The following is a 27,401-nucleotide window of genomic DNA, read 5'->3' as shown; positions in this document are numbered from 1 at the left end:
ATAGCCATACCATGAAAATCGGTAGCAATAATCGATCCCAAGGTTTCTCACCTCCTCAACAGATAGATACAACAAATCAGAAAAATGTAGCATCTTCAACTCAGTTCTCATCGATTAATGAGATAATTCAAATCATGTTTCAAATTTCGTCCATCATTACTCTGCAAAAGCTAGCAGCTCAAGAAGAATAAGACATGATACCAACTTAACAGATCGCTCAGACCCTGAACTGCAAATACCTACATCCATTTAAACAGAACAAGAAGCTCCTGAACGTGAGCTGACACACATTTCTCCACCGATCTCACCTCCAGAGTTCCAAGATCAAGATCAAGGATATAATCCAAAATTTCAACAATTTGATGGAATGAATTTCATTCATCAATCAATAATGGATATGCAAAATGACATAACTGGGTTTAGGGCTGATCAGATGGCATGTTCTCGGGATCTTGATCTTTTCAAGACAAATATTTCTAAACATATTATGTAAATGCACTCTAGTCAGATATTTGAACTTATACATACTCTAAATAGGCATATTGATGATCTTATCTTCCGAATTGAGAAGAAAAAATCTATGTTGAAAGGATTGAAACCCTTTGGACTCAGATCTCCGATATAGTTATCTTTTTACAAGGTGGAAAGGGTGATATCGAAAAGAGGGAAAAGACGAAAGAACAAGAAAAATGTAAACCTTCATCCTCGTCATCTTATCATAAGAAGCCTCATGGTAGAAGTTCTGGTGGTAATGGTCATGATCATCATCACAACAGCTCAAGTAACACATACAAACCAAGACATACCCCTCATCAACTGTTCAAGAAAGGATAAATCAGAAGATAAAACAATTACAGAATTTTCATAATTTATTATTGCACATTAATATACGTTTTTATCTCTTACTGATAGTAAACAGCTTAGTTTTGACATCATCAACAAGGAAGAAATTGTTGAGCTAAATTTATATCTAAGTTTTTGTGGTAAAAAACTTAACTAATCTAACTCAAGCTCATATTAATGTTGATTATTAAACGAAATTGAACAAGACTACAAGTACGATGATCAACCTACATTGTTACCAGCTAAACTAAACCAATAGATCGAGATGTTCAACTACTTCGATCTGATAGAATTTATACATCAGCACGACTTGAACCAATCTGTTCGAACATAACAGATCAACTTGAAAACTAGTCCGCCAAATTTCCCTAAAGACATGGAGTCAAACTATGAGAATATAATAAAGTTTTCAGCAAGATTAAACAAAAAAAGATATGTTGGTTAACCATTTCAGCTAGTGTCCAAAGAATTTGAAATAGCAGATACTAAATTTGACAAAACAACAAGGACACACGGCTGTATCCACATAAATTTTGGCTACCCAATACATCTGTGAGTACCAGATATATTTATTGTCGTTGAGGACCAACACCTATAAATAAGGAATGCATCAAGACTATAGACCTCTCTTAGTAAAACTATTATTTCTTTATCAATCTTCATCAATCATTCAAATCGCACAGTATCCCTCAAAAGATTCATCTTTAAGTGTCTTCGCACACACTCAGTTTCACATCAGATTGATTAGTTCACTTTGTATTTTCACTTATTTTTTACACACGATTTTTTTTTGTAGTGTGAGAATCAATTGTAACTGTCAGAAGCCTGTTTCTGAACATATGAAGTTGAAGGAAAAATTGCAAGCAGTTTCAACTTATTAGGGATTTGGAACCGAGCTGAAGTAAGTTTGTACAAATTGTTATAATGATCAAATCTTCTAGTGGAATCCTTCTGACAACAGAATAAGGGGAGACGTGAAATCTTCTAGTTTTATGCAACTTATGTCAAATTCAGCTGAAGGAAATCGATAAGTTGTTTTCATATCATATTCACTAAGTAATATGAGCAGTTTCTGCACTTAGAACTTGTAAGGTAACTCAAATTACTCAGTATAATTCAAATATTGACTTGAGCTGTTAACACAACTTAAGCTTAGAATTATTTGACATAAGTTGCATAACAGTTAATTCACCCCCTATAAACTGTTATCTTTTGTTCCTAACATTGGAAACAAAATATTATATCGTGATCAATTCGAACTTAGTTCCTTCTCATCTAACAAATTCTTTCAAAATGAAAATAATCACTTTTACTCAAAAACAAGGAAAAACTTTTTTATCATTACTGAGATAGATATAAAGGATTGCCTAATCTTTGTCCACACAATGGTTTGAAAATTATAGACTAATTTCACAACTTTACAAGGAATTGATTAATATTCATAAAAATTGAGAAACAAGTACACAAGTTACAAAATTTCTCTTGTTTTTTTTAGTAAAAATGATTATTTTTCTTCTTAAAGAATTTGTTTTGTAAAATGGAAAAAATTTCTTTAAAAACTATTGTTGCACTGCATCCCAAGTTGATCCCGATCTAAGATTTTGTAGCTAATTTTTACTTTATCATTTAAAGAAAAAGAAAAAAACTTTAGTCTAATGGTTTTCATGATATAATTTAGAGATATAATTTAGATATCTAGAACAATATAAGTACATAGAGATATAATTGGTTCCGGATCAACAGACACGTGTTACCTCATTTTTTCTTGATCTTCAGAGAATTACATTTCAAGATCAGGTGGCGCTGATTCTTGGACCATGGCGAGGGGAGCATCAACAGAAATAGTACTGAGTTCTTCATTTGCAGAGGTGATTGAGACAGTAGGCGGAACAATTATAAGATAACAAATTAGCAGCAGAAGAAGGAACGTCAATGGTGACTTCTACAATAGCTTATTGACCAATGAAATTATTCACCCGCTCTAATGTGGAAAAGCCTATAATAAATATTAGTGATGAGAAAGTGGGTTGTGGTGGATTTATAGCAGCAGCAACATCTGAAACTTGTTCATGTGAATGTGCATGAGTACTAGAACCTCATCCATTGTTGGGGTTTTGTCTGTTTCCTCGACTAGCTTAACTTTGAAGGGTTCTAAAATCCCCACGACAGTATCCTCGCTCAAATTTTGTTCAATGAAAGATACTGAAGCCTTTATAATCCTGAGATCATTGGATAGTTGAGTGAATACTGAATTGTCATGAAAAGCTGTTGGACCTTGACATAGTTTGAGTGCAGAATAGCTAGTGTCTCAGTCAACTTATCAACTTTGATTTTCAGAAGGATGTAGTTCTTTCTATTCATGGATTCAATGAATATGAATTTATAGTTGCAGCAAACACCTTCCTTTCATACTTAAGGGCCTTAGAAAATGAACCCTTAGTTTTCTTGAAAATAAATAAATGATGAATGGTGCAAACAGTAACCCAATAATCAAAATAGGATATCTCCTCTGTAGCAGATCTTTTAATTTCTTCCATATGCATATCAATGGCAGTCTGGACGGAATATTTGGGTCCTGCTTCTCCTGATTCTTCTGAGATAACTGGCAGTTTTCCTTTGCCATTGTCTATTGAAACAGGGACTTTAAGTCCAGATTTTGTTGATTCAGGAATAAGATCAAGAATCACCTTTCCTTAGGGAAAATGAGAGGTGTTAATCTGGATCCAGGAGTCATTGAACGTCTTGGTGCTTGAACACGATCCTGAGTTGTTTGAGGTGAAAGGTTTCTGGGGTGGTGCTAGTAGTGTAGCAGCACTAATGGCAGTTTTGAAACTTTGGTGCAGTGGAATATCATCACTGTCAGTTGGGATGGAGGGGATGTCCGTGAGAGTTGTTGTTTTCTTGATGTGGATGGTTGGTTTGAGTTTCTTCTTGGTTGGGGTGGTTTTAGGTAGAAGATGAGTAAGTTTGATGGATTCCTCGGAGGCAGTTTTCTCATAATCACTTAACACAGTGATGATTTTCCTCTTGGTATTTTTTTTTGTTGCTGACCAGCCTCTTGCCTGGTCTTTATTTCTCTCTTCGCTTCAATAAATTAAGGGATAAAGGGTTTGGGTCGAAGAGCAACCACATTATCGGCATCAATCATAGTGGTTGAAGTGCCATCTTTTTCAGAAGTAAAACCGAAACCAACATCTTTAAGAATTTTGTTGATCAGCACAGCAGAACCCGTTATCTTCTTCTGGACCGTTTCAGATAATGTCTTAAAAAGAACATAGGCCCAATTAACTTTAGTTCCAAAGGTAATGGTAGACATCACCTGGAACTTTTCCTCGATCGAATTGTCAAGGGTCCCTGCATTGACCAAAATAGATTTGGCTACAATATCAGCTAGCATTTGAAATTCCACCTTTAGAAGCTTTTTAATGCAAGATGGAGATAAATCTCCTCCTGAGTCAGAGAAGATCTATAGAGCAACATGCATGCATTCTTGGAAGATGATAGAGAAATCAGTAATCCTAGAAGTGGGAAGAGAGAAGGTGGAATTGAACAAAGCAGCATCAAAAAGAAAAGTCTTGCCGCTGTGAGAGAAGGTGATCTTTCCTTCCTCAGTAAGAGAATCTTTCGCATAGAAATCCAGCAATGATGCCTTGTGTAAATAACTGTAGGTGCTTCCAGAAAGGTATAGAGAAAATATGTCTCCAATGATTTGAACATGGCGAGCAGACTAGTACCCTGAATGGTGTAGACTGAAGCGAAGTAAACCTGGTAAGCATTCAAAGTGTATGCATTTGCCATTTTTGTTATTTGAGAGTTAGTAAAATCGGAAACAAGATTTAAGAGAGTAGAAAAATGCAGAAAAATCAGAAGGCTCGAAGATAAAAGGTTTGGAAAGAAAATAGTGAAAAATTTGAAACGATGGTTTAAAAGAATATGTATAGCGGTAAATTGGAAACATAAATTGTAATATCCAAACTTGGTGATCGGTACGGTTTAAGATTTAATATGTTTATTGACTCCTTGGTTAAGTTTAAATATAGTTTTGATGTTAAGAGTTGAGATTTATGATTTAAAGTATTGTGTTTATAGAAGATGTGTGGTGATACTGTAGTGTCATTGCGATTAAATTCATGATAATTTGTATATTGAGCCAATTGGTATGAGGCCAATTGGAGTGGTTAGAGAAGACATAGAGGTGTGAATTTCATGTTTTGAGTTTTGTTCAAATCATTGTGGAAGACAAGCCAAAAGCGCCCCGAAATTTATCGTGGGTGTCGTCGTTCCTCCAGTGACACATGTTGAGAGATTGAGCATAAATCTTTACTCAGACCTTCAAATGACATGAGGCAATTTGGAGATGCAAGCCAAGACATAGAGCTACAACTTTCATGTTTACCACCTTTTCAAATTATGAAGGGAAAAGGCGTTTCGGAGGCAATCTTTGAGGCGGCTGTGTGCAGAGCGGCGCCCGAGCGGTAAGAAATAACCGCCCGAGCGCCACTGATTCTGAAAATTTGGTTTTGGCCAGTATGGTCCGCGCCCGAGCGGTAGTTTATGACCGCCCGAGCGCCCAGCACAGTACAAAAAACGTGTTTTGGGTATTTTAAGGCTTATAATCGGTTGTAGCACCATTTCTTCCTCATTTTCTTCTCCTCCCTTCCCTTCTCCTTCGATTTTGAGCTAGGGTTCTCATTCCTTTCTTTTGTCCCTTTGATTCAAGTTTCTAGTTGGGTTATTGAAGTGAGAGCAAGATCATTTTGGAGTTAAGGAGCTAAGGTAAGCTTGTGGTTTTTGTTATTATTTGGATTATGATGTTGGGAAATCATGAGATGTTTGATTGTGTTGGTTTTATGGGTTTTATGGTATGTGTTTATGATTATTGAGATGTTGATGGTTCAATACATGGTTTATTGTTTTAAGAATTGTACCAAGAGAATAGAATCAAGTGATCTAAGTGTAGTAAGTGGAATTCATTCCTTGTGCTCACATGAATTATATATATTGTATTTCAAATGGTTTTAACATGCTATTCCCTTTCATTTGATTCATGTTATGTATTGGTACACTTTGTTGTATATTAGAGGTTTTTATATGCCTCAATTGTATAAAAGGGAATGCAAATGAAAAGAGTATTAAAGGTGTTTGTTTTAATGTCCAAGAGAGATTTCAAATGATTTATTGAATTGATAAATAGATAGCCAGAGATTGCATGCAATTAGTTGATCAACGACCATAGACTTATATCCCGACAGAGTATCGATTTATATCGATGGGATATAGGTACAGAGACAGAGATACTATTTAGATATCAATCCACAAGAGAAAAGAGAAATACCATCGTTATTGTTCATATTCTACTATATTATTCATGTTTCAAGAGTTAGATGTTATTAATGATTTCAAAGCCACGTTTTACAAAGTATGGTATATGTATATTGTTATGTAAGAGCTCCACTTGCTGAGTTTTATACTCATTTCAGTTATTTCATGTGATGCAGATAAGAGTGACGGGCCAGGACTTTGATTGGAGCCGAGATCATATGCATAGAAGAAGGCTATTTTGTTAGCACTTTTGGACATGATCAAAATGATATTTTGTATTTTGTTGCAACGCTTATTTGATCATGTATATACTTTTGATTATATATTGAAATGTATTTAAAATCCTTCTTTCCTTTAAGGAAATTTTAAATTCTGCTGTTATTTTATGAAATCGATCAAGAGGGCGTTACATTTAGTGGTATCAGAGTCAGGTTCTTCGGACCAATCCATATGACTTCGTCTACTTTCAACAGTCCAGGTATGTCTTCTTCTTCGTCTATTCATTGTTATTGGTTGATATGTATTATGTGAGCGCATGGTAGGATTTAATGCCTCCTAAAAGAAAAGCCTCAGAGGATGAGGATAGCTCCTCATCGAGAGTTGTTGACGAGTTCGGCAAATTATTGAAAGAGCAAGCCAAGGTTCACAGTGAACAGATTAAACAGTTGCTCCGTTTGCAAGGTACAGGTCAAGGTAGAGGCCAAGTGAGAGGCCAAGTGGTTCAAGCAGTTGGAACTGATGGGATCTTTACTGCTTTTAAGAGAATGGATCCGCCTGAGTTTGCAGGAAGCACTGATCCATTGGTGGCAGTAGAGTGGATCAAAGCACTTGAGGCGATATTTGATCATCTCAAGTATGAAGACAAGGACAAAGTTGGTTGTGCAGTATTCATGCTAGTTAAAGCTGCACTTATTTGGTGGAATGCCACCAAGGTAGGTGTTGATGTTCCGTCATTAAAGTGGCTAGATTTCACGGATCTCTTTTACGACAAGTATTTCCCGGATGCACTTCGAGCCCGGAAGGTGACCGATTTTTTAGAGCTTCGTCAAGGAAGTATGAATATTTACTCGATCGCAGACATTTCTGGAACACCACTAACAGAGGGACAAATAGCTCAATTGGTACCAGACTTGTGCTGATTATCTATATATCCATGTGATCTCAGGTTCGAGTCTGGGAAGGCACAAGCTCCAGTGCATGGGCTGGAGAGTTCTATGAGTAACCCGTACGACGCCTATGGAAAGCCCGTGAGGGAAAATGCCCCTTGAGGGAGTCCAAGATCGGGATAGCCTTGGGTCGACCGGGGCAGTGGGCTGTATGGGCAGTCCACTGGGCCTGTAATGGGTCGTTACAATAAAAGGCGCCTTTGTTAGTGGTGTTGATGTTCCGTCATTAAAGTGGCTAGATTTCACGGATCTCTTTTATGACAAGTATTTCCCGGATGCACTTCGAGCCCGGAAGGTGACCGAGTTTTTAGAGCTTTGTCAAGGAAGTATGAATGTTGACGAGTACATTTTGAAGTTCGAGGAGGGCTGTCTGTTTGCCCCATATATTGCCTCCAATGACAAAGACAAGGGTGCTCTTTTATTAGAGGACTTCGAGTAGAAATCATAAGGTACATCAATATGTCTAAGGCGATGACATTTAAAGATATTTTGGCTAAAGCATTGTTAGCCGAGCAAAATGAAAAGGATATTGCTAGAGAGAGACAAGCGAGGCAGCAGGCTATTGCTCAAAGAGGTCAAGGTTCGAGCCAAAGAGGAAAAGGCAGTTACAAGGGGAAAGGCAAGATAGAGCCGAGTTCTAAAGCACCGACAGTTCCATCTGTTCCAGAGAAGCCGTTGTGTCCCAAGTGTAGTAGGAATCATAGGGGAGAGTGCAGATTCGGTACTCACACTTGCTACCAATGTGGTACTGCAGGCCATATTGCTAAGGACTGTCCGAGATGATCGAGTAAAGAGAAGGTGCAGGGTCGCATCTTCACCATGACGAAAGAAGGTATAAACCCTGATTCTTGTGTGATCTCTAGCACTATCTTAATTTCAGGCAGAGTAGCTACGACATTGATTGATACAGGTGCTACTCAGTCTTTTATGTCTGAACTATTTTTGAGATCTTTGGGTTTAGTTCCTTCTATTCTTCCCCTCCAGTTTAATGTTGTATTGCCTTCGGGAGATGTGTTGTGCCCGACGTCTATTGTGTATGCGTGTTCTGTTCAAATCGATGGGCGAGTGGTTTATGCCGATTTGATTGTTATTCCGATGGTTGCGTTTGATATTATACTTGGCATGGATTGGCTATCAACTTACCGTGCAGTGATTGATTGTGTTGCTAAGACGGTGAAATTTGCAGATGATGGAAATAAGGAAGGTATGCTCGCCAGTGCAGGTACTTCGCTGGTCCTTCCTTTTATTTCGTGTCTTGAGGCTAAGAAGTTGTTTTTTAGAGGTTGGGATGGGTTTTTGGCTTCGATTGTTGATATGGTTAGAATTGTGAAGTTGAATATTGATGATATTGATGTTGTGAGAGAGTTCCCTGATGTATTTGAGGATGATTTGCCGGGTTTACCGCCGGACAGAGATGTAGAGTTTGTGATTGATCTAGTCCCCGGAACGGTTCCTATTTCTAAGGCTCCGTACAGAATGGCCCCTACAGAGATGAAAGAATTGAAGACGCAGTTGCAAGATTTATTAAATAAAGGTTTTATTCGGCCGAGTTCTTCGCCTTGTGGAGCTCCGGTTCTTTTCGTCAAGAAGGAAGATGGGTCTTTGCGGCTGTGCATTGATTACAAAGAAATCAACAAAATGACGATTAAGGATAAATATCCTTTGCCACGGATTGATGACCTTTTTGACAAACTGCAGGGGGCTACAGTGTTTTCGAAGATTGATCTGCGATCTGGCTATTATCAGTTGAAAGTTAGGGAGTCTGATATCCCTAAGACGTCGTTTCGGACCAGGTATGGGCATTACGAATTTCTTGTGATGTCGTTTGGTCTGACTAATGCTCCTTCAGTCTTCATGGATCTTATGAGCCGGGTGTTCAAGCTGTATTTGGATAGCTTTGTCATTGTTTTCATCGATGATATATTGATTTATTCCAAGACCAGAGAGCTTCATGCAGAGCACCTCAGAGTCGTTCTTCAATTGTTGAGGGAGAAGAGGTTGTATGCTAAGTTGAAGAAATGTGAGTTCTGGTTAGAGCAGATTACTTTCTTAGGCCATGTTGTCTCGAAGGATGGGTTAGCTGTTGATCCAGCGAAAATAGAGGCGATACAGAAGTGGCCTATCCCTACCACTGTATCAGAGGTACGCAGTTTTCTAGGTTTGGCGGGTTATTATCGTCGTTTTATTTCAGATTTTTCCAAAATTGCCCTGCCATTAACTAATTTGACGAGGAAGACTGTGAAGTTTGAGTGGTCCAATGAATGCCAAAGAGGATTCCAGGAGATGAAAGATAAGTTGACGACAGCTCCGGTACTTGCATTGCCTAGTGGTTCAGAGGACTTTGTCGTTTTTACCGATGCGTCGAAGAAGGGTCTTGGTGCAGTGCTGATGCAACGTGGAAGGTTATAGCTTATGCTTCTTGTCAGTTGAAAGACTACGAGAAAAATTATCCTACGCATGACCTGGAACTGGCAGCGGTAGTTTTCGCCCTGAAAATCTGGAGACACTATTTATATGGCAAAAAGTGTGAAATTCTCACGGACCACAAGAGTTTAAGGTATTTGTTTTCCCAGAAAGAACTCAATATGCGGCAGAGACGGTGGTTAGAGCTTGTCAAAGATTATGATGTGACGATTAGTTACCACCCTGGGAAGGCGAATGTTGTAGCAGATGCATTGAGCCGTAAGTCAAGTTCTTCTTTGAATTCTATGATCCAGAAACCGGTATTGTTAGACTTGGAACGAGAGGAGATAGCTTTGGTGGTTCCGGGAACCATTACTAGCTTTTCAGCGTTGATCATTCGGGCTACATTGACGGACAGGATCCCTAGAGAGCAGGCCAATGATTTACATTTTACAGAGATGAGAGCTAGAGCAAAAGAGAGAGATAATTCAAAGTTTGGAATAAATGGAGATGGTTTGATGACATTTAGAGGTCGTATATGCATTCCTACTGGTGATGATATTCGACGAGACATCTTAACAGAGGCTCATACAGCGCCATACTCGATACATCCAGGTAGTACCAAGATGTATCAGGATCTTCGAAGACTCTATTGGTGGCCAGGTATGAAGAAGGACATTGCCATGTTTATTTCTCAGTGTTTAACTTTTCAGCAGGTGAAAATCGAACACCAGAGACCTGCTGGGACATTGCAGTCATTGTCGATTCCTCAATGGAAATGGGAGCTCATTACAATGGATTTCGTGATTGGTCTTCCCAGAACGCAGAAAGGCTATAACTCTATTTGGGTTATCGTTGATCGGTTGACCAAGTCAGCGCATTTTATCCCAGTCAAGACAACGTATTACATGAACCAATATGCCAAAGAGTACATAGCAGAGATTGTTAGGCTTCATGGTGTTCCTGTGTCGATTGTGTCTGATCGTGACCCTAGATTTACTTCAGAGTTTTGGAAGATTTTGCATAGAGCCTTGGGTACACGGTTAGCATTCAGTACAGCATATCATCCTCAGAGCGACGGTCAATCAGAGAGAGTTATTCATATTTTGGAGGATATGCTCAGAGCTTGTACTATCGATTATCCTGGTAGCTGGGATTCCAAATTGCCTCTTGTTGAGTTCACGTACAATAACAGTTACCAAGAGACGNGTGTTTTTGAAGATTGCACCTCTTAAAGGTGTGATGCGGTTTGGCAAAAAGGGAAAGTTGAGTCCAAGATTCATTGGCCCATTTGAGATCTTGGACAGAGTCGGTGATCGAGCTTATAGGTTAGCCTTACCGCCAGATCTTGATAGAGTTCATAATGTTTTTCATGTCTCCATGCTCAGGAAGTATATTGCGAATCCTTCCCATATTCTTCGACACGAGCCATTGGATTTGACGCGGAGTTTGACGTACCAAGAGATTTCAGTCCAAATTCTGGATCACAAAGTTAAAGTATTGAGAAACAAAGAGATCGGCATTGTTAAAGTCCTTTGGAGGAATCATTTGATTGAAGAAGCTACGTGGGAACCAGAGGATGAGATGAGAGAGAGGTATCCAGAACTTTTTGCGCAGTGACGTCAATTTCGGGGACGAAATTCCTCTAAGGAAAGGAGATTGTAATATCCAAACATGGTGATCGGTACGGTTTAAGATTTAATATGTTTATTGACTCCTTGGTTAAGTTTAAATATAATTTTGATATTAAGAGTTGAGATTTATGATTTATGGTATTGTGTTTATAGAAGATGTGTGGTGATACTGTAGTATCGTTGCGATTAAATTCATGATAATTTGTATGTTGAGACAATTGGTATGAGGCCAATTGGAGTGGTTAGAGAAGACATAGAGGTGTGAATTTCATGTTTTGAGTTTTGTTCAAATCATTGTAGAAGACAAGCCAAAAGCGCCCCGAAATTTATCGTGGGTGTCGTCGTTCCTCCAGTGACACATGTTGAGAGATTGAGCATAAATCTTTACTCAGACCTTCAAATGACATGAGGCAATTTGGAGATGCAAGCCAAGACATAGAGCTACAACTTTCATGTTTACCACCTTTTCAAATTACGAAGGGAAAAGGCGTTTCGGAGGCAATCTTTGAGGCAGCTGTGCGCAGAGCGGCGCCCGAGCGGTAAGAAATAACCACCCGAGCGCCACTGATTCTGAAAATTTGGTTTTGGCCAGTATGGTCCGCGCCCGAGCTGTAGTTTATGACCGCCCAAGCGCCCCAGCACAGTACAAAAAACGTGTTTTGGGTATTTTAAGGCTTATAATCGGTTGTAGCACCATTTCTTCCTCATTTTCCTCTCGTCCCTTCCCTTCTCCTTCGATTTTGAGCTAGGGTTCTCATTCCTTTCTTTTGTCTCGTTGATTCAAGTTTCTAGTTGGGTTATTGAAGTGAGAGCAAGATCATTTTGGAGTTAAGGAGCTAAGGTAAGCTTGTGGTTTTTGTTATTATTTGTATTATGATGTTGGGAAATCATGGGATGTTTGATTGTATTGGTTTTATGGGTTTTATGGTATGGGTTTATGATTATTGAGATGTTGATGGTTCAATACATGGTTTATTGTTGTAGGAATTGTACCAAGAGAATAGAATCAAGTGATCCAAGTGTAGTAAGTGGAATTCATTCCTTGTGCTCACATGAATTATATATATTGTATTTCAAATGGTTTTAACATGCTATTCCCTTTCATTTGATTCATGTTATGTATTGGTACACTTTGTTGTATATTAGAGGTTTTTATATGCCTCAATTGTATAAAAGGGAATGCAAATGAAAAGAGCATTCAAGGTGTTTGTTTTAATGTCCAAGAGAGATTTCAAATGATTTATTGGATTGATAAATAGATAGCCAGAGATTGCATGCAATTAGTTGATCAACGACCATAGGCTTATATCCCGACAGAGTATCGATTTATATCGATGGGATATAGGTACAGAGACAGAGATACTATTTAGATATCAATCCACAAGAGAAAAGAGAAATACCATCGTTATTGTTCATATTCTACTATATTATTCATGTTTCAAGAGTTAGATGTTATTAATGATTTCAAAGCCACGTTTTACAGAGTATGGTATATGTATATTGCTATGTAAGAGCTCCACTTGCTGAGTTTTATACTCATTTCGGTTATTTCATGTGATGCAGATAAGAGTGACGGGCCAGGACTTTGATTGGAGCCGAAGTCATATGCATAGAAGATGGAAGGAAGAAGGCTATTTTGTTAGCACTTTTGGACATGATCAAAATGATATTTTGTATTTTGTTGCAACGCTTATTTGATCATGTATATACTTTTGATTATATATTGAAATGTATTTTAAATCCTTCTTTCCTTTAAGAAAATTTTAAATTCCGCTGTTATTTTATGAAATCGATCAAGAGGGCGTTACATAAATATATGTGTCAGTATGTTTGTAGTTGATTACAAAATTTATAAAGGACGTCTGTTAGGGGGACCAATGACATAAATGCGGGAGAAAAAATTATTTTGAAAGTAAAGGCAATAGGCTATCTAAACGGTGGTTATTAATAAAAACATAAGAAAGCATGAATTTGAGATATTATATGACAAGGTCTACTGAAAAAGGCGATTCTGGAAAAATTCCAGTTGTAACACTAAATCAGCAGACATACAATCTTATTAATATAACAAATTCTTAATTTGATGCATCAAGATTATATAAAATCTTAGCCATAATAACTAATATTCCCCTTGAATTAATGCTTAAGATAAATCAATGATGTCTAACATATTATAGAAATAAAAACACTTAGTCTCGGGTAAAGGTTTCATAAAGATGTATGTTGCTTGTTGAGCAGTAGACACATATTCCAAACGAATATCTTTCTTCTGCGCATGATTTTTACTGAAGTGGTATCTGATGTCAATGTGCTTGGTTTTGGATTGTAAGTAAGGGCTATTGCACTCGTATTATCATATAGTATAGGTCATTTGGAAGTGTTGATCCCATAATATTTTATTTGTTTCTGAATCCAAAGCATTTGAGAGCAACAACTTCCAGCAGTTATTTATTCTGCTTATGTAGTAGAAGTGGTGATAGAAGTCTTCTTTTTACTAAACCAGGAAATCAACCTATCACCAAGAAATTGACTGAAATTATTAGTATTTTAGTTGTCCAATTTTCAACCTGCATAGTCTGCAACTGAATAACCCACAAGATTAAATGTAGAATCTTTTGGATACCATAAACCAAAATTCTGAGTACCCTTTAAATATTTCAATATATGCCTAGCAGCTACATAATAAGATTTCTTGGGATCAAATTGAAATCTAGCATTAATGCATACTGCAAATTTAATGTCTGGTCTACTAGCATCAAGATACAAAAAAGAACCAATTAGATACATGGTTACCTCTACTGAAATTAATTCCATATTTATCGATCTTAGTTGAAGAACTCATTGGAGTTGAAGTAGCAGTGCATGCTTCCATGCCAAACTTTTTCAGTAGATCTTTAGTGTATTACATCAGGTTTACGAAAATTTCATACTCGAGCTGTCTAACTTGTAATCCTAAGAAGAATGTTAGTTCTCTCATCATGCTCATTTTAAATTGATCTTGCATCATCATAGCAAATTTATCACAAAGTTGGGGTTAGTTGATCTAAAAATATTATCATCAACATATATTTGTACTAAAATTGTATACTGGTTTTTGAAAAAACTAAATAGTTTTTTATCATTTGTTCAAATAGTAAAGTCATGATTAATAAGAAATTGAGAGTGTGTGTCATACCTTGTCCTTGGTGCTTATTTAAGACCATACAAAGCTTTATGTAATTTAAAAACATGATTTGGAAGAGAATGATATACAAGACATGAGGGTTGTTCCACATAGACTTTTTCTTGTAATAGACCATCAGAAAAGCACTTTTCACATCCATTGAAATAGTTTAAAGTTCTTGAAAGATTCGGCTTGAAAGATTTTGATGGCTTCAAGTCTAGCTATTGAAGAAAAGGTTTCATCACAATATATTCATTGTTCTTGTATGAATCATTGAGCCACTATTCATGCTTTGTTTCTTTCTATTATTCTTTCCTCGTTTAACTTTTTCTGAATACCCATCGGGTTCCAATAACTAACTGATTATTTGGTCTAGTACAAGACGTCATACTTCATTTCTTTTGAATTGATAGATATCTTCTTGCATTGTTTCAATCCAGCTGGGATCACTTAGAGATTCATCAATCTTCTTTGGTTCTATCTGAGAGATAAAGGCGGCATGAATATATTCATTTATCATTTGCATTCTGGTTCTAAAGGGTGCTAATAGATTACCAATAACCAGTGATGGAGGATGGGACTTGTCCCATTTATAACCAGGTTTTGAAAGTATTGCTTCTTGATGTGATTGGACAATAGGCTGCTCTGGAATGTCATTGCAAGTTCTGGATCTTCTATGATAGGTTCCGGAGTCTCCTCAGTTCTAGTTACTGGTTCCTTCTCGGGAACTTCTGGTTCTGTATTTTGAGAACCCTTTCCTTTCGGTGTTGTTTCATCTTCATTGTCTGTATCCAGATGAATCATGTCTAATACGTTACTCAATGTCGAAATATACTACAACAAAAACCCAAAAAGACAACGGATATTATCCGTTGTCGTAGCTGCCAGAAAATCGTTGTAACTGACAGTGTTGTTGAAAGTGCGTTCAACGAGAACGATTTTAAACCGTTGTCGCAGATATCATTTGCGACGGTTTTTCAAATTAGCGACGGTTTATGATATATCGTCGCTAATTCTAGCGACAGGTTTTGAATTAGCTGTCGCTCATTACCGACGGTTTAAGATATACCGTCGCTAAGCGACAGTTTTCGACTAAGCCATCGAAATATCGTCGCTAATTTTTTAAGTAAAATAAAAATAAAATTACTTTTATAATTTAATAAATTTATCAAAAAAACTTACAATCTAACTAAGCAAATAATATTCATGATCTTAACTAACATTTAAAAATTTACCAATAATTGAAGCGAAAAAACTTACCCTAAATCAAAACTAAAATCGTCTAAGAGAGAAACATTTATCGTAGATGTGAAGCGGTGTGGAGGAAAATAGACTGAAAACGCGAGCATTTATAGACAGTTTACGATGATTTTTGGTAAAACCGTCGCTAATAGCGACGATTGTTTATTAATAGCGACAGTTAAGCAAAACCCGTTTGTTTATTAAACTGTTGCTATTAGCGACGGTTAAGCAAAAAGCGACGGTTTTGTTTAAACCGTCGCTATTTTAAAAATTGAGACGATTTTGCTTAAAACCGTCGCTAAATTAGCGACAATAAAACCATCGCTAAATATAGTAATGGTTTAAGCAAAATCGTTGTTGTTTGTCCAAAAAACACGCTTATCCACAACGGTTTTCTAAAACCGTTGTGGTTTGTCCAAAAAAACAGGGTAATAGACATGGTTTAGAAAACTGTTGTCTTTTAGCGTTTTTTTGGGGGCCAAAGACAACGGTTTTTAGAAAATCGTTGTCTTGGCTTAAAAAAAATTCTCAATAACAACGGTTTTCACTAAAACCGTTGTTAAAAAGTAAAAGACAACGGTTTTTTTGTAAAACCGTTTTCTTTTAAGTGTTGTGTATTCAGTATTTTCTTGTAGTGATTTCAGAATTTTTAAGAGCAATATCAATTTCATAAAAAAACAATACGTATTGATTCTTCAATATTAAGAGTTCTATTATTAAATATTCTAAAAGATTTACTAACTGCTAAGTATACAAGAAAAATTCCAGCATCTAATTTTGAATCGAAAGCAGACAAATTATTTTTGCCATTACTATGCACATATCATCTACATCCAAATACATGAAAGTTAGATACATTAGACTTATTCTCTTTCCATATTGCATATGGAGTCTTCCCCTATCTTTTGTTGACCATGGTTCAGTTTTTTGTATTAACCGAACCCTTAGCATGCTGTCGGACCAGTCCTAACACGTCATGCACGAGGACGTGTATCAACCATCAAACCCGCGCGCCGCACCATGATCACTCATCATGGTCGCGCATCTATTGCCCTTGCCCTTGCACCAGCCACCCCTCAACCCATCTAGGACACTCCACAGCCCTCCTAGGTCACCTAGATGCAGCCCAATCCCTTGCACATGCCAGCCCCCTTCAAGGACCAAAAACCAAACCCTAGCTTCCCTTAGAACCCAATTTTCGTTCAGCCCTTAGCCCTAGCTTTCCAGCCTTGTGCAGCCCCCTCTAGGACCCCTTAACAGCCCCTAAATTGAGCCCCTAACATCCCTAAGCTGGCAGCCCCTTCCCTTTAACAAGAACCATCAAGAACATGCACAAAAATCAAGTTTCTCCATGACTAAACCCTTAAAAACGAAAATACCATGATGCTTTTAGATTTTTCACGCAAGAACACAAATTCACACATAATATGATATGAACAATGAGAAAAGAGGGAATAATGCATGCTTTTGAGTGATTCACGCTCGAATATTCAAGCCTTGACGTGAATGAACGTTGTCGGAAAGACGAGGGAGCCTTTGCTGCGTTTTTCCTTCAAAATCCCACGTGAACGTGGCTTGGGCATGTGGTGTGTGGTTGTGTTCGACTGTTAGGGGAGAAACCCTAGGTTTCTAGTGCTTGAGGCGTGAGTTTGTGTAGTTTAGGGCTTGAAAAAATCAAGTTTAGGTATTAAATTATAAGGTAGACAATTGGGCCCAATATCTTAGTATAATAGGCCTATTAGAATGTAGAAAAATATTTCGTTTAGGAAAGTTTTCGAAAATATTAGCCGAGACTCCAAAAGTCCTTATTTTCGTCAAAAATCTATTATTGATTTAAAATACGACTCGACATATAAAAACATCTCAAAGACACAATTTTTGAAAATTACATACTAAATGTACCATATATTAAATAATTAAAAATTAATCATTTAATAAAAATATTTTCTTTTACGGATCTTCATTCCTCGGTTGCATCTCGAATAACCCTTAAAAACACTGTTTTATGCACTATAATAGAAATCCATATTTTTAACATGCAAACATGCCTACCACATTTAATTAATGTAATTAAAATAATTTAAATTAAGCATTTTTCATTTTTCCTAGATTTGCATGAGTTAGATTACATTTTCGCATTTTGGAACTTACACGATTACTATCCACCCTTTTCGACCTCGGACGTCACATACATAATGATATCAGAGACGATCACCAACAGAAACACAAGTGAATATACCTTACGAGAGAAAGTTCTATGTGGCTGGGAGCCACCTCTTGAACCTTCGAGAAAAAATGGCACATCCATGAGAACCACCTCTTGAACATGTAGGAACCACTTCTTGATTTCTGGTGCCTGTGGATCGAGGAGTCAGGAAACGACGAAGTTGTGGCGTTCTGAAAGAGAGGCAGTTGCAGTAACCTTTGTCCAACATGGGCTAGAAAAAAATTAAGAAGTGTTAAATGACTTACAATATACTTTTATAATAACTTTGGTTTATCATTTTGTAAAGTAAGCATGAATACAAAATATTTGCTATAGAAGGTTATTGTCCAGTCATGCTTTAGGGAGTTTTGTCTTGCATTATTTAGAAAAATAAGTTTAAAAGGGTTTATAATGGCTTACCGTAAGGCTGAACACTTGAAGTTTTACAAAAAAAATTATAACTGGTGGTAAAGGTGGATCTCAAATGTTAAATAATACAATAGTTCAAGCGCATCATACTTCTAACATAGAAAATTACTATACTTCAATACTTATAATAGATTCATATATCAACTTGGATTAATAATTTTTCGTTAGCGACGACGGATACAAAGTTATTGTCATATGAGTCTATTGTACAATGACACTTGCCCAGGCCTAAGCGCCATATGTGACATTTTATGTTTGTTTTTTACGATAAATTGAAGTATAAATACTAAAAGCTACATTTTTTTTCATTTGCAATTTCTAAAAATTTTAAACATATAAAAGCATCAGCCTTTATTTTGGGAACAAATCAACTTTTAATTAAAATTATTTCTCTAACTAAAGCTACTCATAGTATAAAAAAATAACGAGTCACTTGAATACTCGACTATAAATATACCTAAAATAATCATCATTTAATCTTTATTTCTCAGATCCTACTCAAATTTTAGTATGTCTCTTGTAAGACGGTCTCACGAATTTTTATCTGTGAGACGGGTCAATCCTACCGATATTCACAATAAAAAATAATACTCTTAGCATAAAAAGTAATATTTTTTCATGGATGACCCAAATAAGAGATCTATTTCACAAAATACGACTTGTGAGACCGTCTCACACAAGTTTTTACCCTCAAATTTAATCTCATTATCCAAATTAAATCCATCAGTTTTGAACACAAGCTCCAAGTATGGTATATAAAAAAAGATCAAGCACGCAGCTGCATTCATTTGTTTTTAGTCATTAATCAATATGATAATCGCAAAAATTAGAAGCCACACTTTCTGCATTCATTTGTTTTTAATCATTAATCAATATGAAAATCATAAAAATTAGAAGACCACATTTAATTTTTATATTAAATTAATGTCACAGTGCCGACGTTTTTTGTTTTGAGCACACGAGTCAAATAAAAGAATAGTGAGGAGACAGAGAATATGCCATTTGCAAGACAATTTATTAATATTAATAGTTAGTAAAAAAAGTCAATAAAATCAGTTGGATATTATTAGGAAAAAGGAATGAGAGAAGGTAAAAGTTCATTTACTTCCTGAAATTTCCTGCAACTTCTGATCTGTCATAAGTTTTATTTTGCACACGCGATGTGTGTACATTTTTTTTTTAATTACATTCTGATAGTCATTTAAATATAAAATAAATGAATTATAAAAAAATATTATACAAGTATGTGATGTGTGCGTCGGTATACTAGTATAGATAAACGTGCTTAACCAATTTTATGAAAAGATAATATTAAAAATTTTATTGAAAAAAATAAAACTAAAATAATGATAAAACAAAATGTATATAACGCAAAATATAATTAAAAAAAGACTACTATTATCTTATTGGCAAAAATTTGTGTGAGACGATCTCACATGTCGTATTTTGTGAAACAGATCTTTTATTTAGGTCATCCATGAAAAAATATTAATTTTTATGCTAAAATTATTATTTTTTATTGTGAATATCGGTATGATATAACAGATAAAAATTCGTGAGACCGTCTCACAAGAGACTTACTCAATAATTAATTACTCAAGGGAGAAAAAAATATTGTAGACCCAAAAAACTAGCTAGTTTATAAATATATAAACACAAACCTAACAGAAACCAAAAAATAATTAACATCCAATTCATGAAATAAAGAGGTTGCTTATACAGTAAGGGAAATGATATGAAATGGGAATCAAGGAATGTAGTTCAAAAGCTATAATTTTAATCTAACTGCCAAACACATGATTAATATTATTAAATATATTATAGGTCTATTATCATCCAAACATCCTCCGATTATACAATTATTTCTTGCTTAACTCTTTCTATGCAAAAGGATCACTTTCAGAGAATCTTTAAGATTATTTAACCACCAATAATGCAACCACAATTAAAATAAAATAATTAAAAAGCTGCCAAAAATTAATATAATTCTTTTGTTTACCCCAAGAAATTTGATTTTTACTAACCACCCTTTACCTAATGATTATTGTTCATTTTTTTAGGACATCGTCACACTGCCCCAAAACTCCACCACCTAATCTTCTGTGGATAAAATAATCCGACAATTAAAGTTATATATATATATTATATTTTTTCTATTGACCGAATGTATTTATTTTTTTTGTTCATCGTTAAAGTGATGCTCACGTAGTGGATATAAAATTTTTGATATGATGTTCACCAACTGTGTTCACTTTTGTGTTTATCGTTGAGGTGACACTCACCTTGTGAATGTAGAATTTTTATATATTTCATTACGTTCAACATGTACTTCTGGTTTCTAACCTTTTGATTTTGATTTAGTTATGTTTTGAAACAATTTGAACTTCTATTTTTTTTAAAAAAAATTTTATAACTATCAGAAGAAGAATAATAGTTAGATTTTCGAGTTTATCAAACTTATAAAAGTCAATTTGAATAAATATATTTTAAAACATAATAAATATTTAGTTTTTATTAATAAAATAGAATTAAGGATTAAACTATATTTATATAAATTTAATAATTTACTTGTATAATTTAATTTGTCAACGTATACTACACAACTTTTTTTTAAAAAAAAAAAGAACCAAAAAGAGAAACAGAAATAATTAAAAACTCTATTTAATAAAATAAATTTTATTAAACTTTGGTTGGTTAATTGGATTCAATTAACCAACAAAAGTTAACCAACAAAAGTTAATTGGAGTAATAACCATTTATTTGCATTAATGACAAATTTAAAAGATAAATAGTACCCCATCCACGTATACAGCTGGTAACAATATAATTAGCAATTATAACCACCATGAATTGCGATTATATTGTATAATTGACCAAACCCCATTAAAATGCTTGACAACGATTGCAATCGATCTATTAGGGATCATATATAATTNATAAAAAAAAAAAAAAAAAAAAAAAAAAAAAAAGAAACACCGATTTGCCAGAAAAAATCAATCGTTTCAGCTTATAATATAATATATTATATTTCGCATATTATGACATTTAGTGCTATGAATATTTTATTCAAATGACAAAGTAAAATGGTAGTAATTTAGAATGATAAAATACTTAGAGAAAAAGCAAGATTAAACGAATAACTTCTTGAATCTATGTTAATGAGATGCTATATTGGAGGTTTTAACTTCACTGCATATCTAACGATTATTATTACTAGTATACCGACGCACGCGTTGCGTGTTTATATAATATTTTTTATAATTCATTTGATTTATATTTAAATGAAGATCAAAATATAATTATAACAAATAGTGAGAGACTATACTGTAATTTTGACATATAAATTAAAAAATAAATAGAAAAAAAGGAATAAAAAAATGAACACAGTTAGAATTGAACATATAAACTTAATGCATAAGAAATAAAGACTCTATCAACTGAATTACATGTAACTTGCATTAAAATTTTAACATTTTATTAATATGTAAAATTATTATAACAGACAATGACACCAAAAATTAGTTACTCTAAGTGTTTCAAACTTAATAATATAGTATTGAAGTATTGATTATTGATCAAAATAATAAATGATATTGATAAATCAAGTCATAAAATATTTGGAAGTCACAATCAAAAAGAACAAATTAATAGTAATAGTAAAATGAAAAAAAAAGTTTGTTGGCTTAATTAGTCTGGACATTTATATACAGCCGAGCTGACTCTTATTTGGCCGCCAGGGGCCTAAAATCTAGCAAATAAATGAATGGAGGAGTGGTGGTCACCTCCTAACTTTGGTGTTACAAATTTGTTTCGGAACTGCATAAAAATAATAAATATTCATCATTAAATAACGACTTTAGTACATGTCCTTTTTTCTTGTTAAAAAGTTTACAAGTGAATTCTACCTGGAAAATTTTGATGATGAAGAGTTAAGTCCTTCACCGGATCTTCTATGCCAAGACTCATTTGAACAATGCTGTGCAAGTCGTCTTCGCCGAATGCTCGAAACTGCTGGTGCATATATATATTAAGTTCACAGCAAAAAAGAAGCTAAAATGATCTTTTATTCCGAGTCTCAAAGTTTACCTGAGGAAGAATTTCACCAAATGGATCAATAGAAGAAGGTAAAGGGTCAATTAGTTGTTGAGCACTTTGGTGATTGTAAAAAGCTGAAGGATCAAATTGGTACAACATTTGTTGGACTTGTGGTTGTAGGATTGCATTTTGTTGAAGTATCTACAAGAAGGATGAATAAATCATATTCATATTAAACTCATCAGATCTTTTACCTGAAAAAAATTTTAAATTTTAAAAGTTTAAAGATAAAAATATACTCACATTCTTGGAAATAATATTGCTAATGTTAATATCCACATCTGGATTCACAGAGGATAATTTCATCGACAAGAACTGCGAAATATTAACCAACAAATCAAATTCAGGGATCCCATTTAGTCCCAACGACTGTTCCCCCTATGAATCGGGGTGAGACCAAATCTCAAATATAACATGCCAATTATTTTCACTTCAAATTTCTTAATTTGAAAGTTTTAAAAGTAAAAATATGTCAAATGATGAAGTCTTCGTCCCATTTAAACATAATTTTCTTCAATCTACCTCAACTTGGCATTGCAAAGACTTCACATAATTTATGATCTCATCAAGCATCAGTGCCTTTCCAGTAACCTGAAACGAAAAATTAACAAGAAAAATTGTAATTAATAAACTACATTCTTGTTTTAACATAAGAATTATTTCAATGAATTTGAACTTCCCAATTTTACACACCTTATTGCAACCTGGTACAAGATCCTGGAGAAGTTTCATCCTTTCACCGATCTTCTCCCGTCGCACCTACCGGAATAACGAAAGAAACAGTCGTAAACCAAGATCGCAGATATCGGCCTTTTTCGAATTGTAGGTATAATTTTTATTGAATTAAAAATTTAATGGATGGTGAAAAAAGACGCAATGGATTACTCTTTCAGCAAGACTGTGGCTGTCAGTGGCTTGGCCCCTTCTTGCCCTGACATGGATATAGTCCTTTGGTGGCTCGGCTGTTTCTGCTTTAGCATCTGTAATCACATCTTTGCCACTCTTTATAAACTTTTTCGAACGTTTTGTGTTTGCTTCCTCGTCCACTTCGAATCCCTTGAAAGTTGAAAATTAAATTAAAATAAAACGGAAAAACATACAGTATTTCAACTCAGAACATTCTTAAATCTTGCCTGAATGATCCCAATAAGGAGAATGATTGATGATGGATCTACCTTAGCTAAAATCGAAACATCTTCTTTGGAATGTACACTTGAACTCGCTTTTCTTTTACGATGATCGAGCTCGCTTGATGTTTTTGAGCCTGTTTCTGCGCCGGGGATGATTTGCTCGGAAAAAGATGATTCTTCATTGGAGTTCATGCACGACCCTGAAAATCTAGTCTTTTTCTTGTCAGAACCCGATGGCACCGCATCAAAAGGCCTCAATTCTTGACTGTAATTTATGGTTTCTAGCGAAGATCCAGCTCTCTTCAGACAAGGGCTGCTCAAGATTCTTGGCAGTACTTTCCCATTCGCCATTGATGGAGAACTAAACTCGTGCTGTAATAATTCAGCATTGTTCTGGCCAAATGGTGGGCTTGCTCTGCCATTTAAACTTCTGCTGCCGAAGAAAGAAAACTTGGAAACTGATGTGGGCATGTCGATTGGATCATGACAGGGATCACTAGCACTGCCATTTTTCATTCCTGCGTAAGGATTCGAAGCACCGGAGGCCGATGGGAAGCCACCAATGCCGCCAAGTTTCCCGATCAATTCGCCAAGGAGGAAACAGTCTCCTGACAGGGCCGAGTTGTTGGAGGAAACCATTGAAGGCAAAGAAGCTGACTCGAAATGTGGGAATTGTTCAGCAGAGGAGTTGGGATCCAAGAAAGATTGCTGCAAAGTGCTGCAATTCACAGAATTCCATGCATTTGGCATTGTGTTTTCAAATTGGAATTGTGGGATTCCATTGCTTGGAAAGTATTCTTTCTCCATTAGTTGTATGGTGAGAGGAGAAAAGAAGAGAGAGGGAATGGGAAAGAGAAAAAAGTAAGGTAAGCGATCAAGTTTCCAGGGGAGGAAAGGAATTGTTTGACCTCTCCATTTCTATAATTCAAATATTTATATATTTCCTTTTATTTTTTGAATAACTAAAATGATCGAGTTTTGTACATATATATTTAATTATTTGAGTTGATTTAAAACAAACAATCAAGCTGGCAAAATGTATAAATAAAAAATTTAATTATTAAGTTGGCCTTTTTTTAAAGTGAAAATATTAATTTTAGTCTTGTTAGTTGATTTGTTTAAGTTTTAGTCATATAATTTATCAACGTTTAGTTTTCATTTAGCAAGTTAGATTTTTTGGTTTTGGTCATTTTTTCATCGGAAGCCAATAAACACATCGAATATTCCTTGTTTGACATTGATGATCTCTTACGTCATTCATATGGTGAGAATATATTGCATATTAAAATCCATCTAAACAAAAAAAAAAGGAAAATTAAAGTCGAACAATGTTCATTTTTTCCAAAATGACAGGAAAAAATCTTGCAGTTTCTCTTTATTTTTGTTTAGGTAAAATTTAATGTATTTCGTACGTGTTTTTTCCTCTCCGGATGAACCACATAAGAGAACATCGGTATCAAATAAGTAATATTCCGTGTGTTTAGTGTTTCAGACCAAAAGAACGACCAAAACTAAAAAGAAAATTCAAGTTACTTGGTGAAAACCAAATTTTGATAGTTACATTGCTAAAATTCAAAACATACTAATTTACATGACTAAGATTATAATTTATACTTTTTTAAAATAGAGTTTATTGTTATATGAATATAATAACAAATATTATTTTGACTTAAAAATATATTTTTTTAGCTTTTTGATTTTTAAGTGTTTTTTTTTTAAATTATAAATTAGCACTTCATTGTCTTGAAAAGGTTATTCATTCAAGTACTCTACTACACTCCATGTTTAACTGTACTTTTGTACATATTTAACGAACTATGTTGTGCTAAGAGTGGAAGAAGTTTAGCAGAACTGCAGAAGGACAACTTGTTTTGCTTTAAATTGGTTTGATTTGTATGTTGGGTGCAAACAAGTGGACAGTGGTACAAGAGGCGAACGTTCATATGTGAAATTACTGTGTTTGCAAATTTGAAGTTGTGATTGAATTGATTATTTATTTGTTTGGATGTACAAAATTGAAGTAAATTTCAAATCTATTCAATATCAACTCATGCAATTTTAATAGTACTGATGTGACCGAGTAAAAATGGATGCAAGATAAGTGGGCAATTTCACCAGGTCGGGTTGTGAAAATGATGAGGAATGAGAACCTAACGAGATGTATTCAAACCAGAGGCTTCTTCTTCAGAGAAAGACCAGTGGTGACCTATAAACACGAAGATAATCACGTGAATGTGCGTCGGAGGGATGTCTGACGCGGTCATTCTGATGCTAAAGTCAGCAGGTGGGTGAGGAAAAAGCCATGTAGCAAAGAAAAATATTGTAGAAATGGTGTATATTTTTTAGAGTAAAATGATGTGGGCAAGATATATATATGTGAATGAATGTTTCAAATTTGAGCAAATCTGATATTTATAGCAAGAAAGTCAATGATGACCTTCTTTTCAGTGTCCACTTACTAATTATAGCAAGATGGTTGTTCATACCCTATTTTCTGACACCAACTTCTCTGACACGCCAAATCAATGCGATTCTGACAGTAATGATTACCAAGATAAGGTATCTCATACTTGTGCACTCGAGTACGGTGCTACTATCGAGGTAACCTTGGTAGAAAGCCATCACCCGAGAACCTTTCTACCCGGGTGCCTTTCTGGAAGCCCGGGGAGATGTTGTCTCGGGAATATATTTTCCCTGCTGCTGGTAGCTCGAGATATATGTTCGGCTGCTAGTAGCCCGGGGAGATGATGTCTCGGGGATATATTTGCCCGGCTATTTGTCGGAATGATAAAAAACTTCTCATAACCTGATCCATGACCCGGGATCATCTGATACCCATGACCCGGGCCTCCTCGGGGGGGGGGGGGGGTATCACCACTCCCTCTCTAAATATTCAGGCTAGAGTCATAATCGCTGTCCCGATTAGTCATGATTGGACTCTACCGGAAAGATAATTAATTCTTGCTATAAAAGCATTGGGGTCTCATGCATCCCAAATTTAAGATAAAGTGCTGGGGTCTCATGCCTCCCGGGCTTACAAGAAGGTGTCGGGGCCTCATGTCTCCCGGACTTAAAATAAGGTGCTGGAGCCTCATGCCTCCCGGGCTTACAAGAAGGTGCCGGGACCTCATGTCTCCCGGGCTTGGAAGATTTTTTGTTGTTTCATATTCTTAGGTTGGTAGGGCTGATGTCATGATGACGTATGCCCTAGAATTTGAACGGCCCACAACGCTTCGAATTCTGAACCTGTCCTTCCATATCTCTGCACAATTTTCAAGATGCATCTTGACCGTCCTTTTCTTCCTTAGATCAACGGTTAAGATCAATTCCATTTATTTGCAGAGTGACCAACTGTGAGTCAGAGTAAAGAATCGCTCGGGAGGCTCCGATCTCCTAGGCGGCTCGTATATCAGCGAGGACAGCCTCGTTTTCTGCTTCATTGTTGGTGACCTGTGAATTGATTCTTAAGGCCAACTTAATTTTCTCTCCTGGGGTTATATCAACACCACCCCGACAACTCATCCAGCCAGACTTGCTGCTCCATCCATGAAAACTCTCCATACTTCTTCTTCTCCCGTCTGAATCATTACTTAAAGAAAATTCGACAGGGCTTGCGCTTTAATAGCAATTCGAGGCTTGTATTCAATATCGTACTCCCCTAGCCCCACTATCCACTATACCATCCTTCCAGAGACCTCAGGGCGAGTCATGATCCTCTCTAGAGGGCTGTTGGTGAGAAAAACGATTGGATGAGAGAGAAAATAGGGC

General features: G+C 35.7%; 1 protein-coding gene across 2 annotated transcripts; it reads right to left on the bottom strand.

The window, feature by feature from the left end:
• Positions 1–22,016: 22,016 nt before the first annotated feature.
• Positions 22,017–24,529, bottom strand: LOC140981432 (transcription factor bHLH62-like). Of its 2 annotated transcripts, none has more exons than XM_073447833.1 (8): positions 23,679–24,529; positions 23,389–23,559; positions 23,197–23,262; positions 23,026–23,094; positions 22,747–22,818; positions 22,495–22,644; positions 22,314–22,419; positions 22,017–22,224 (listed from the first exon to the last, which is right to left on the bottom strand). In XM_073447833.1, exons 1-8 carry the CDS (start codon positions 24,438–24,440, stop codon positions 22,187–22,189), a joined length of 1,434 nt encoding a protein of 477 aa, XP_073303934.1. In that variant the 5' UTR covers positions 24,441–24,529; the 3' UTR covers positions 22,017–22,186. The 2 variants fall into 2 exon arrangements, with proteins under 2 accessions (XP_073303934.1, XP_073303935.1); XM_073447834.1 differs by having other exon boundaries at positions 22,314–22,416.
• Between the last annotated feature and the right edge of the window lie 2,872 nt (positions 24,530–27,401).

Source organism: Primulina huaijiensis, chromosome 7 (assembly GCF_012295235.1).
Source record: "Primulina huaijiensis isolate GDHJ02 chromosome 7, ASM1229523v2, whole genome shotgun sequence".
In the NCBI taxonomy this organism is placed as follows: domain Eukaryota; kingdom Viridiplantae; phylum Streptophyta; class Magnoliopsida; order Lamiales; family Gesneriaceae; genus Primulina; species Primulina huaijiensis.
Note: the sequence above shows the minus strand (reverse complement) of the source record. Positions and strands in the feature narration are given on the sequence as shown.

Bases quoted from the DNA above. Each gene is read 5' to 3' on its own strand.
- LOC140981432 (XM_073447833.1), bottom strand. From the start codon at position 24,440: ATGGAGAAAGAATACTTTCCAAGCAATGGAATCCCACAATTCCAATTT. The intron at 23,095-23,196 runs GTGTGTAAAATT...TTTTCGTTTCAG, and splicing joins TTGTACCAGGTTGCAATAAG to GTTACTGGAAAGGCACTGAT. The intron at 22,645-22,746 runs GTGAGTATATTT...TCCTTCTTGTAG, and splicing joins GCAATATTATTTCCAAGAAT to ATACTTCAACAAAATGCAAT.